We start from the raw sequence: 14,149 nt of genomic DNA, 5'->3' as shown, positions 1-14,149 counted from the left end.
AATTTATGATACAACTTTCAAGTAAAGTTGGAAACAAGAGCCAGGGCTTTTTTCCCCTATAAATCTACCTCCTGTAAAAGGAGGTAATCCCAATGCAAAAAAGTATGTTTTTCCCCAATGTTGAATTCAAAATTCCCAAATGATTATACCTTTTAGGGTTTTTGCTGTTTTAAGATAGATTTGCTAATTTTTATGTATATTTAGTTAAATTATATTACTGTTGAACAATTACTAAAATGCAATTCATTAATATTTCACACAAAAATACATTTATGTAGATTTTGGTAATTTGCAAATTGTCCCAATTAAGACAAATTCCGAGAGCATTTTCCCAATTCCATCGGTAACGGTGGCATTCCCAAATTGATGAAAAAAAGGCCTGAGAGCTATCACAGGGGACAGCATGTTCAACTATTTCCATGCTGTAGTGAAAGAAGACACAGTTAAGCTGGAGCTATCAATGGAGTGTTTAATGACTCCAAAGTGGATGACATAACTGGACAATAGTTTAAGTCTTTGTCAACTGTATTTAGTCATAACAGAAATAGAGTGAAAGTACATCAAACATCTTCTAAGAAATAAAAGGGACATAATTCACAGAATATTTCTGCAAAAGTTATACCCCCAAGTCATCTGATGTAGCTAGACGGCTCACCCGAGTTGCACTGCTTGCTTGAACAAATTTGAAGATAATTATGCAAGGAAAATGTCTATGGAACTAGAGCTGCTTTTGAGAAAAGCGAATGTCTCCCACAACTGCCTAATCATCTAAATAGCAAGTCAGTCTTTATATACTGTTTACTCACTACAATTCAAGGGCCAGAACTCCAAAATGCCTGGACTGATTTGGCTAGTTATCAAACTTGGCCGAGGTCTCATGGTCAAACACATTTTGTTCAAGTTAGGTGAAGATCGGAGGAGAAATGTTTGACTTAAGAGTGCAGACAAGAGTAAAAAGGCCGAATTTTGGTAATTCAAGGGCCGTAACTCCAATATGCCTGGACCGATTTGGCTAGTTATCGAACTTGGCCAAGGTGTTATGGTCAAACACATTTTGTACAAGTCTGGTAAGATCAGATGCGAACAAGCTTTGTGACAGACAGACTGGAGTAAATCAATATGTCTCCCACACCACAATCGCTCTGCACATTGTCTTGATGTGGTGAACATTTGTGTTGTTTCTTCGAAATCCTTCAAGGTGTTCAAGAGTTACAGAGCGATGACCTTTGTCCCCTAAGTGAAACCTTGACACGAAGTGAGACATCCAGAACATGCGTTCTGCACGTCATCTTAATGTGGTGAACATTTGTGCCAAGTTTCTTTACAAGCGGAAACGTAATACACTCATATAACTACTGACCCCTAAAGTGTGACCTTGACCTTGAAGCGAGCCATCTAGAACATGTGCTTTGGTGAACGTTTGTGTCAAGTTTCTATGAAATCCTTCAAGGTGGTCAAGAGTTAGAGTGGACACGAAATACACTCATATGACCTTTGACCCCCAAGTGTGACCTTGACCTAGAAGCAAGCCATCCAGAACATGTGCTCTGCACGTCGTCTTGATGTGGTGAACATTTGTGTCAAATTTCTTTGAATCCTTCAAGGGGTTCAAGAGCTGACACAAAATTGCTAACAGACAAACGGACACCAGGGGTGTTTAAGAAAATACATCCCTTCGGGCGTATAAAAACCTTAGGAATTATTTCCAGCGCTACAAAACATCGGGTCTGAATAAACACAGCAGAACACAAACCTTGCACTTTCAACCATGTAGGTAGGGCTATCAATACATCCAATTAATACCCACATGACACCCCTTTGATACGCAAGATCTAGATACCATGACTTTTCACCTTTAAATACATGTGTACTTGACCTTTGACCTAGAAATTTGGACTATGCATTCTGCACATCTTGATGATGTTAACAGATACTAGTTTTATGAAGATCTTCCCAGTAGTTTGGAAGATATGAAGCAGATACTTTAAGCTAATTGATCTTTGACCTCTTAGTGCTACACTGAACTTGTGACCTGGGTCATGTGCTCTGTATGTTGTCTTGATGAGGTAAACAATTGATGTCACTATCACTTCTTTTGATATTTTCCTAGTGGTTTCGAAGATATGGAATGGACACAATGGAGTTAAGTTATTTGAAGTTTAACCTTCAAATGGGACCCACACTTGCCCTCGGTGGTGAGCTCTTAATGTTGTCTTGATAATGTAAATAATTGAAGCTATATAAACGGAACTCTTTCCAGCAGTTAAGATATGAAGCAGTTATTACAGACGCCCAACATAGGCCTTGAAGTTTTGTATCTGGGGGTAGAATCAGTTGTAACAGTATTGACTGCTTTTAAGGTCAATTGCGAAGATTCTGGCAATGCTAAATGCAAAGAATAGAGCATTTTGACGTAATTTTTTGGATCAACAAGATTGTTATTCATGTAATTGTACGTCTCCCTCCATTTAACATGCACATATTGTGAAATGACACAGGTTAAGGGCTATAACTCTAGGGAAAACCTTAATATTACAACAATATACACAATATACTGATCTCAAAATCAAAAGGGGTCATCTGCTGGTCATGACCAACCTCCCTATTAAATTTCGTGACCCTAGGCCCAAGCATTCTTAAGTTATCTTCCGGAAACTGTTGACTGTTCCAGGTCGCTGTGACCTTGACCTTTGACCTACTGATCTCAAAATCAAAAAGGGTTATCTGCTGGTCATGACCAATCTCCCTATCAAATTTCATGATCCTAGGCCAAAGCATTCTAAAGTTATTGTCAGGAAACGGTTTAACTGTTCCGGGTCACTAGAGGTCTTCTGCTGGTCATGAATATTCTCCCTATCAACTTTCATGATCCTAAGCCAAAGCGTTCTTGAGTTATCATTTGGAAACCGATTGGTCTAAGGACTGACCGACGGACATCAGCAAAACAATATACCCCTCTTTCTTTGACTGGGGAAAAATCATGGAACTGGAAAAAGCCGATGATATGCAAAACTCTGCTTTATATGTCTACCCAATAACATGTGCGAGACATAATGAATAGCCTCAGAGTTGTTTTCAGTGCAACAAAACACAGGGTCTGTTTTTTTCTATGAAAATACAAATTCGTACCTCTTAATATTTTCTCTTCATAACAGCGTAAAAAGTCCCACACTCTCACAGTACCATCATCAGAGCATGTTGCAAACTTTGAATCAGTTGGACAAAAACTGTTTGGGCAAAAAGAACATAAAAACAAAACAATAAAAAATATGAATGCCTCTTTATTTCTGAAAATAAAGTTGGATTAACATAATATCAAAGAAGAAATATATATCAAAAAGAAAGACTGGTCAGCCACACATCTGGTTCTGCATTTTGTTGTGCTTTCGTCTCCGAGACATCAACTTTGTATCAACAGAAATGGTGTATAAATGGAACAACAGATAAACATACAAAATATACAATTATAAGAGGGCTAAGTGCCTTTATTACAGCAATATAAGCATTTTAGAGGGCATGAAGCCTTTATTTCTTTATGGAAACAGGGCTAAATGCCTTTATTTCTTTATAACAGCAGGGCCGAATGCCTTTATTTTTCCTGGTAACTGGGCTAAATGCGTTTATTTATCATAGTAACATGGCTATTTGCCTTTTTTTCTTGGTAAATGGGCTAAATACCTTTATTTCTTAATGGAAACTGGGCTAAATGCCTTTATTTCTTTGTGGCAACAGGACTTAATGCCTTTATCACTTAATTGTAACAGGGCTTATTTCTTTATTGTAACTGGGCTAAATGCCTTTATTTTCTCCTGGTTACTGGGCTAAATAATTATTTCATTATTGTTACTGGGACAAATGCCTCCCTATATTAATAAGCAAGTGAGAATGCTTTATTTCATAAGGGCAAAATTCTTTAATGTACAGACATAGCAAAATGCCTTGGTTTTCTTATACTTAAAACAGTGTTAAAATACCTTTTCTTCATATATGGAATAGGATAGGGCTTAATGCCTTTATTTCTATACTGTTACAACAAGATCTAGTAATACGCCTATATTTTGTTGTTGCAACAAAGGCATGAAGTCCAATGTTTTGTTGTGAACAAACATTTTGTGTTGGAGCACTTTTTGTCAGGGCAAATATGGGTTGCCTTCCTGAGATTTGTGCCTTTACTTTGTAGCAATGATAATTTCTGTAGCTGATCCTTTCAGAATAGTTGTTGTTTGCTCTGTGCCTCTTTTTGAGGTTTTAATTTTACATTATAATGCAACTAAGCAAGGATACTTCATTTCCAGTGGAAATCATCCTTGTAAGTTCCCTCTCCTCAAGATTTACGATAATCTTGTCATCAAACAGACTTTTATCTTCGTCAAGACTTAAAGCTCCACTAAATCTTTCCGGGATATCAAAATTTATGTAATTTCACCGTACATTTAAGGTGTTTATGTACAAAAGCTGTGAACAATTTTAACATTTTTGAATATTTTTTTACATGTAAAAAGAAATTATGTGTTATATAGAATGCCCTTTACTGATATCTGTAGAAAATTTAATTTCTTCTTCAGAAGACTTTGAAAGATTTGATTAGCCAACACACTTAAAAAGTAATAGCAGAACAGTACACGATGATTCTGAATCTAACTTAGGCCAGCCAATTCATTGCTACTAGCCAGTACAGCACCCGAGTTGAGATTCTACGAATTGTTGTCCTACATAGTGTGCTTGCCACACCTTATCCTTCACTTTTCCCCCCACTAAGTAGGTTATATCCTTATCAAGCGGTATCGAATACTGCAATCACTACATATGTCAATATATGTACAAACTTCATGCTGCCAAGCAATACATCTAGATTTCATATCATACTTTCTAAAGTCAAGTTTTCTTTCTTTCTTTCTTCTCAAGCAATTATTTTGCTGATACAACCTTGTTATTTTCTGACAATCATCTGACCTTTATTGAAGTAATATGAAGACTTCATCTTGGTTTACCCTCGATGCTGTCTGTTCACAACAGACAGTCTTGTGGTATTTTCAAGTTCAGATTTTATCAAATTTACACCAGATTTCTGGTCATGCCGACACCATGATACAGGTCAATTTGTAGATAGATCTGATCCAAGTATCATTGAATTATTACGCAATATACTTCTTAGAAAACTATAATATAGGTGTTACAAACTGCAAAATATTCAATTATTTCGTTAGACTTCAGATGCACTTCATGTGGGCTTTTATGCATCATCAGAAAAAAAGAGGCATTTGTAAAACTGTGACCAGGCCATTTCCTTCTACTTTCACTAAATATTGTGGAATTTAGTTGGTATGACATAAGTTAGAGGATTTTGTGGATTTCCAATTTTAAAGTTACAAAAAAAACTTCTAAAACAAGGGCCATGAGAGCACTGCTTGGCTCTTCAACAGCTTGGTCATTAAAGCAAGTTAATTGAAGGAAAAGTAAAATCGAAAAAGAGTCATAATTATGTGAACATGCAAAACAGAGTTATGGCTCCTGTACAATGCATGTCAGCTCATCACAGCCGAAAAGTGTGCAAAGTTTCAATACATTTTCTTCAGTGGGCACTAAATTTTGTAAAAAGCAATACAGAGTTATGGAACCTGTGCACTACAAATCAGTTCATCACAGTAAATAAGTGTATGTATTTTAAATCCATTCCCACAAGGTTATTGAGATACTAGCTTACATACAAAAATTTAACCAAATCGAGACAACGGCATGGTCACCGCTGAATGGACGAATGCAGTAGCTCTACCTATTCTTTGAATTGTCAAGCTTAAAAGCAAGCACTCTGATGTAAGGTACACCTTACACAGGAAATAGGCTTTATTACGACTACCAACTTAATTCAAGCCTTTCGTTGAAAGCTTTCAGACAAAAACTCAAACATCTTAAAAAATAATTCTGGACAAAATATTTTTGGAAAATCTCAAAAGAATTGTCCTTACTTTCACAATTTTGTTGGATATAATTTCGAAAAGGTTTTGCTATTGAATGCAAGTGTACAGTTTTCTTAAAACCAGTATGAGATTTTTAAACTTCTGTTTCATTTGAGGTAAACTTTTTCCTTAATTGCAGATACTTTCTTGATACTTGTAAAGAATAACAAAGCAATTGAAATTGCTTTAGTACTTTTATTACAAAAACTTGCCTTTGTTGCAAAAGATATGTAAAATATTTTTAATCTTTATTTATCATAATAGAAATTGATTTTGTACCTTAACAAAATACTAAGAAAAACTTATATATTATATTATTTATGTCTGCCTTTATGGCAAATACTTTAAAGCATTTAAGCCTTTATGGCTTTATCAAAACTGTCAGCCTTTATGGCTTTAAAATCTCACAATAGTTACCAACAGTTAAGCCTTTATGGCACAAGAAAAGCATCATATAATCCCATAGTTAAGCCTTTATGGCATACTAACAAAACTTCCTGTGGAAATGTGTAATTATAAGGCACTTCTAGAAACGTGTGACAGTAAAACACATTACAGCTTAGTCAAGAGCTGGAAATATGTGCACAGATTTTGTCAAATAGAAGAATTTTTCAGTGCTATCACAGCTTGGTTTTTTGTCAAGTTAATTCAAAAGTACCAATTGTTTGTGTCAAATAGAAGAAATTTTCCAAAACTAACCAGGCCATTATCCAGTAAGTGCTGACCAACATGGTCAAGAAAAAGTGCCATACTAAACTGCAATAACATTTTACTGCCATACATTTCACACAATTCACTTGTAAAGTTACATAAACCTTACTGCGATGTTGATATTGCCCAGAAGAGGGCGCTATTTCCCACCTGATGGACCGTATAGGTTCTTTGTGTCCCTGGTACATTTTCACATTATTCATGTTTGACTGCCAGTACTTGATGAAGCCTGCATGGTCCGCTGTCAACATCCACTGGTCATTGTGACTCCACACCATTGCTCGCACAGATGTTTCATGAGCCTAGTGGATAATTTACAGCATTAAAAATAAATCACTAAATGTAATTCATACTTAAAGAATAACAGTATCTGTCAAGTGTTTACGAATCGGATAGAAACATCCGTCCAAAGGGCACCTGCGCATTAGGTGGTAACGAGGCTTGCCAAGTTATCGCACATGCGCAGGTGGCCGAGGGGCTGATATTTTTGTCTGATTTGTAAACACATGACTGATATTTTTTCTTGCATATCGTATACATATAAGCTTTTTATTTTGACAGATTATTTTTCTGGCATAGTAATAGAATAAAGCAAATAGAAATAGCACACTTTCTTGTAGTACAGTATGTACACAAAGCATGGGAAATTCACGTCCATAAACAGAAGTGATGCCATGGTGTTTTAGAGATGCACTATAACAAAGTTTCACTTTAATTTTATCATTTGTAGCGTAACGTTAGGTTCTTGCTGTAACATAACGTATTTTGAATCAAGAAATATACTATAAGGAGCCAAGAAAAACTATTACGATACCTTTTTCTTATTTTACATTTATAAACAATATATAATCAGTGCATGAATTGTTAGTCATTAACAGCACCAGTCATCTGGCATGGAGTTGGGGAGGGGATGCGTTGGGGGATGTGTTTTGCAAATTTTGAGATTGGGAAAAAAGCGGAAATGATTTTATCATTTGTCTGAGTTACGGAACCTGGTATGTGCTAAAACATTTTAAGTATCACTAGATATGTGCCAATAGGACACAGGTGCCCCCACTTACTGTCACTGTACATGGGTTCATGATTCTAAGTGAAATAATTATATTGTTTAAGATATATGCAAAACAAACTTTTTAGTACTTTATGTGTATTTTTCACCAAGTCCTTAACTCTGGTAACATGTGGTATAACCAAGTAAAATCCAAAAGAAAACACCAGTTGCACAACTTCACTGTCTTCACATGCTAATATTGCTATATACAACAATCCTTTGTTTTATGATGCTAGGTAAAGAACATTCTGAGAAACATGGAACAGAAACTTTTATGCTTTTAATTATTTCAGAAGAGCCATCGTTGTTTACCTACAAGTTTGTATGAAAAAGTATCAAGTAAGGAATTAAATTCTTCTAAAAATCATAACTGCTATATCATATGTACATGTATGCTTCAAAATTACCTGAATGACTATGGCAGTCACTCAAAATGTGTCTTGTTTTATATTCAGTTGTATCAGTAAGATAGATGTCCCAAAATAATATTGCATTTACTTTTTTTATTTGTTTGTTTTGTTTGGTTTAGCATGGACACAATTATAGGTCATATGGAGACCTTCCAGCTTTAATGGTGGAGGAAGACCCCAGCTGACCCTCCATCCATTACCTCAACACGGGTGGCCACCTGGGTACAACCACCTACCTGGATGGCTTCCTCAGATGAAGAATTCAATGCCGGAGTGAGGCTTGAACCCACATTGATGATGGGCAAGTGATTTGAAGTCAGAGATGTTAACCATTCAGCCATAGAGGCCCTTTTTAGATTCTAACAAATTTTATATATCTTTAAGTAAAACTATTGTAAATTCAGCTATGGTGCAGTTTTATATTGCCAAACAAAAAGCTATCTTTATTAGTTTCATTTTCCCCATATTTCCTCTTTTTTTTATTATCTTATCCATCTTTGAGGGATGAACTACTCAGCTCTATAAATACTGCCCCTGCGAGACTTATACAGTTAGCTGCAGAAAAAATTCTTAGCAGTATTTAATAATGCAATGGTAATTACTGTGAAACATTCTAAATAAAAGATTATCAAACTGACTCAACGTTTCAGAGGCTGTTTTAGTGCAAACTTAAAATTATCAGTTAAAAGAGTGAGCCAAGCTTTCACAAGAAAACACAATGGAAGTAGAACATACCTGCAATATAGTTTCAAAGCTAAACGTTAGACCATTCCATAAGGTAAACTCCCCGCTAGATGCCCCTGTCACCAATCTTCTACCTTCTGGAGTCCACTATACAGTGAAAATAACATATGCATTGTTACATAACAAAACTTACATTAAATTAATGCCTTTACTAAGATATAGCAAAATCATGAATATTAAAGTCAGATTTTGCTATTAATTCACATTTGACTTTAATAATGTAATGTTTAAGTATCTTAAGTTGTATTAACTCAACAGGGAAAGATAAAGTCCCAGACAGCTACAAGTGTGAAGTTGACATACTGAGCGAGTGAGGGAAAAACAATATAATATCAATTTCATCTCAACAGGAAAATAATTATTAAATCCCAAGATATGGGTCACACATTAAACCGGAATCCACCTAAAAACCGGAATACACCGGAATACACTTTCTATAACCGGAATACACCTGTATTTTTTTAATTAAAGGTATTTTTGAAGGTTTTTTGATATAATTCAATCATATATATCATAAATAATCAACATACCAAAGAAAAATACAATACGTTCACGCAAAACGATTTTATAGGAGACTGAAATTCGACGACCGCGCGGGAAATTACCATAACCGAAATACGCCCGTATTTCTTCTACAAATGCTATTTTTGAAGTGGTTTATGATTGAATTCAAAAATATATATCATAAATAATTAATTTTCAAAATGAAATTAAAATACTTTTACGCATTACGTTTTGTACATGATTGAAAATCGACGAAGGTACTGGATATTTTCGTATTCGTAAATGAATTTCCATGCCCTAAAATTCTCTAATGTACACCCGTATTTCTTAAATAAATCGTATTTTTAGGGTTTATGATAGAAATCAATCATATCTAAAATAAATAATTAATTTACAAAAGGAAATTAAAATGTGCATAACGTTTTATAGGAGGTTGCAAATTTGTTGAGCGCACGGGAAATTTGCGCACTCGTGGATGAACCACAATCGCCATAACTTTGTTAGATTTTACTTAGGTAGGTAAATTTTTTCAAGTTTCGATTTTTTGGTTCAAATTATTTCAAAATAGTCTTTTTATGCTATAATATAATATTCCTTTATGAAATATAGTGTAACCATATCAGCTCCTTCAATTTGTTATTAAAAGCGAATGTGCATAAACTGACAGGTAAATGTGTCAAACGATAATAGCGGATATCCTACCTTTATGACCTATTTGCCCTCAAGGAATTTACATTATTGTTTAAGAAGAATATCTTAAAAGTAAAGTGTCGTGTCAAAAATATACATGTACAAAGATGCATTTAAAACCCAGGGCCTCCGCTGCCGATCGCCAATGTCGCCATTTGCGATAATTTTAAGAATTTGGCGCTAAATTTTGCGAACTGGCGAAAATAAGTGGCGCATAGTTTTTTTTCCTCGGCATTTGTTTTTTCCGTAGTGATATAAGCGGCCCAAAAATTGGTTCCCGATACACGTGTTTACCTAGACGCTGGTAGTGAATAAAATCGATAACCAGTCTAGGCGGTGTATTTGACAATTCGACTATTGAAGTTGGTTGACACTTTGAGAAGATAATTGCGTAATAATGTGTGAATTGAAGATTAATCAGTAATAAAAACATCTGCCAGCTTGTATGTTTGACCTATGTCGAGAATTCACCAAAATTAACGCCGATTACGGTGTACTTTATGTGTTGCGATTTTTTTCAAAAAAAGATTGTCATGTTTGTGGCATGCAGTTGTATGACTGACGAATTTTAAATAAGTACGAAAGATACATTTAATCTTGTTACTTTTTTGCAAGATAATTTTTGATTCCTCAGTTTTCATAAAAGATTTTAACGATGGATCCGAAAATTAAAACACATCGGCCTCAATTTGCATCCTGGACCTGGTTAATTTCTTTGAAATTGAAATGTTCAGAAACTGGAAGATATCACTTGCTACCATGGCTTCTTCAAAATCATTAGAAGAGGGCTCAACTCGACCTTTTAGAATAGAAAAAAAAATCCGAATTTTCCTTTCCGAAAATAAATGAGTCCTGAAATATTGATAATTGACATGGATAGATATGATTCTTAAATTAGAGAATGATTTGTGTCATTTTTTATCCAACTACAAATTGAATTTACTTCTACAATAAACTAATACACCTTCAAAAGTTGTTATTATTCCTAATGAAATTATTTACAATATTTTATTTCTCTATGCACACTATGACAGCCAACTAAAAGAAATAAAAGTGGCTCAGAACTTTGGCTCAAAAATGGCTCTAAAGTGGCTCCAACTTTTTCAAATTGGCGAAAAGGTTGGCGACAAGTATGAAAAACCCAGAGGAGGCCCTGAAACCGCAAAGACATCATATTGCTTCATTTAAAACCACATTTCTATTTACGTTCATGAGGTCACGTAACCTATTATGCTACACTAACAGAAATCTGTTTCTGTTTGCCAAAAAATCGTTTTACTCCATTTATTTAAATTGCTGTCGCTTTTTCATTACTTAAGATTTTTTTATTCTGTTCTTTGTACTTTCTGGTCAAAAGTCTGAATTTTATGGCCATAGTACGTATCATTTATTTACTTTTTAGAAAGAAATAAGTAATTAAGATCGCGCTGTTTGAAGTTTTACAAATAATCATGTGAAAATTCGATCGTTTTTATAGAATTTTCCCTACATTACTGTCGATATCTTATTAAAATCGTTATAGAATTCAAATTGTATTACTTCTTAAGCGGTGCTGAAAACTTGAAGCGATAATATTAAAAAATAAATGCACTACGCGCGTTTTTTGTACGTGTTGATTAACAAAAGTAACGTCGAGCGATGTAAATTAGATATTACGATAGGGCGCACGTGCTCGTGGAATGGAAAATTACCGGCATGATGTTTTGTATCTTTACGACTCCCGGGTAAATGTTTAAATCTACAATACATCGCTGTTTTAGCAAAACATTGAATTAGTATTGATACGTTAAAGTACATGAAAAATAAACAAGAGGGCCAAGATGGCCCTAGGTCGCTCACCTAAGAAACACACCATAACAGTGTAAAACATGTCTGACCTAGTGATTTCATGGAAACAAATATTCTGACCAATTTTCATTAAGATTGGACCAAAAAATTGGTCTCTTGCGATAAAACAAGCATTTTCTTAGATATGACCTAGTTTTTGACCCTAGACGACCCATGTTCAAATTCGACCTAGATTTTATCAAGGCAATCATTCTGACCAAAATTCATGAAGATCAATTGAAAAATACAGCCTCTATCACATACACAAGTTTTTTCTTTGATTTGACCAAATGACCTAGTTTTTGACCTCAGATGACCCATATTAAAATTCTACCTAGATTTCATTAAGGCAATCATCCTGACCAAATTTCATAAAAATCAATTGAAAAAAACAGTCTCTATCGCATACACAAGATTTTTCTTTAATTTGACCTAGTGACCTAGTTTTTGACCTCAGATAACCCATATTCAAACTCGACCTAGATTTCATCAAGGCAATCACTCTGACCAAATTTCATGAAGATCAATTGAAAACTACATCCTCTATTGCATACACAATGTTTTTCTTCGATTTGACCTAGTGACCTAGTTTTTGACCCCAGATGACCCATTTTCGAATTCGAACTAGATTTTATCAAGGTAATCATTCTGGCTAAATTTCATGAAGATCAGTTGAAAAATACAGCCTCTATCGCATACACAAGGTTTTTCCTTGATTTGACCTAGTGACCTAGTTTTTGACCCGAGATGACCCATTTTCGAACTCGGCCTAGATTTCATCAAGGTCATCATTCTGACCAAAATTCATGAAGATCAATTGAAAAATACCGCCTCTATCGCATACACAAGGTTTTTCTTTGATTTGACCTAGTGACCTAGTTTTTGACCCAAGATGACCCATTTTCGAACTCGGCCTAGATTTCATCAAGGCAATCATTCTGACCAACATTCATGAAGATCAAATGAAAAATACAGCCTCTATCGCATACACAAGGTTTTTCTTTGATTTGACCTAGTGACCTAGTTTTTGACTGCAGATGACCCATTTTCGAACCCGGCCTAGATTTCATCAAGGCAATCATTCTGACCAATATTCATGAAGATCAATTAAAAAATACAGCCTCTATCGCATACACAAGGTTTTTCTTTGATTTGACCTAGTGACCTAGTTTCTGACCCGAGATGACCCATTTTCGAACTCAGCCTAGATTTCATCAAGGTTATCATTCTGACCAATATTCATGAAGATCAACTGAAAAATACAGCCCTTATCGCATACACAAGGTTTTTCTTTGATTTGACCTAGTGACCTAGTTTTTGACCCGAGATGACCCATTTTCGAACTCAGCCTAGATTTCATCAAGGTTATCATTCTGACCAATATTCATGAAGATCAATTGAAAAATACAGCCTCTATCGCATACACAAGGCTTTTCTTTGATTTGACCTAGTGACCTAGTTTTTGACCCGAGATGACCCATTTTCGAACTCGGCCTAGATTTCATCAAGGTTATCATTCTGACCAATATTCATGAAGATTAATTGAAAAATACAGCCTCTATCGCATACACAAGCTAAATGTTGACAGACGACAGACGACAGACGACAGACGACAGACAGACAGACGACGGACGCCGGACATTGAGTGATCAGAAAAACTCACCTGAGCATTGCTCAGGTGAGCTAAAAATTATACTGAATGTACCTGTTTTTCTTCAATTTTTCAATTTGCAATTATAACGACAAGTATGAAATTAAATAAAAGCTTATCATATTTAACTGCACATACCTTGTCAGACATTATTTGTCACATGTCGCATGTGTGTGCTTACAAATATACTGATTAATTGATATAATCAATAGGTGTGATAATCCAATCAAACTCTATCAGGACTAATCAGAGGCACGTGTTTGTTACGCTGCATATAATAATATTATTCAAAGGATATTAACTGTGCTTTGGAAATAAGCGCAGTAAACGTTTTTATATTTATACATTAAACATAATATAATTCTTTTGAAAACTGATTTTTCGTAATTTATTTTCTTCTTAAATTATCAAATTAAACATGAAGAAATAATTCAATTAGTTCCAATAATAAACGTACGGCCGGTTCTTTCCGATCAGCGCGGTTTATGCACTGACATGTGTTTTGTGTATAATTCATTTAAAAATTGAATATTGATATTTTTTCTTAATTAATTTTCTTTTTTATTTGTTAAACGAAATATGAAGAAGCAATTAAATAAGTTTC

At 34.8% G+C, this 14,149-nt stretch overlaps 1 protein-coding gene across 1 annotated transcript in view; it reads right to left on the bottom strand.

Moving 5' to 3' along the window:
• Positions 1-14,149, bottom strand: part of LOC123527273 (pre-mRNA 3' end processing protein WDR33-like) — a 52,538-nt gene that overhangs the window by 24,589 nt on the left and 13,800 nt on the right. The window contains exons 6-8 of the mRNA XM_045306626.2: positions 8,865-8,960; positions 6,819-6,970; positions 3,130-3,227 (exon numbers count right to left, since the gene is read on the bottom strand). Coding sequence (XP_045162561.2) covers positions 3,130-3,227; positions 6,819-6,970; positions 8,865-8,960 — 346 coding nt within the window. The remainder of the gene's footprint in view (positions 1-3,129; positions 3,228-6,818; positions 6,971-8,864; positions 8,961-14,149) is intronic.

This window comes from Mercenaria mercenaria, chromosome 14 (genome assembly GCF_021730395.1).
Source record: "Mercenaria mercenaria strain notata chromosome 14, MADL_Memer_1, whole genome shotgun sequence".
NCBI lineage: Eukaryota > Metazoa > Mollusca > Bivalvia > Venerida > Veneridae > Mercenaria > Mercenaria mercenaria.
The sequence above is the reverse complement of the archived record's forward strand: the minus strand, read 5'-3'. Positions and strand labels throughout refer to the sequence as shown.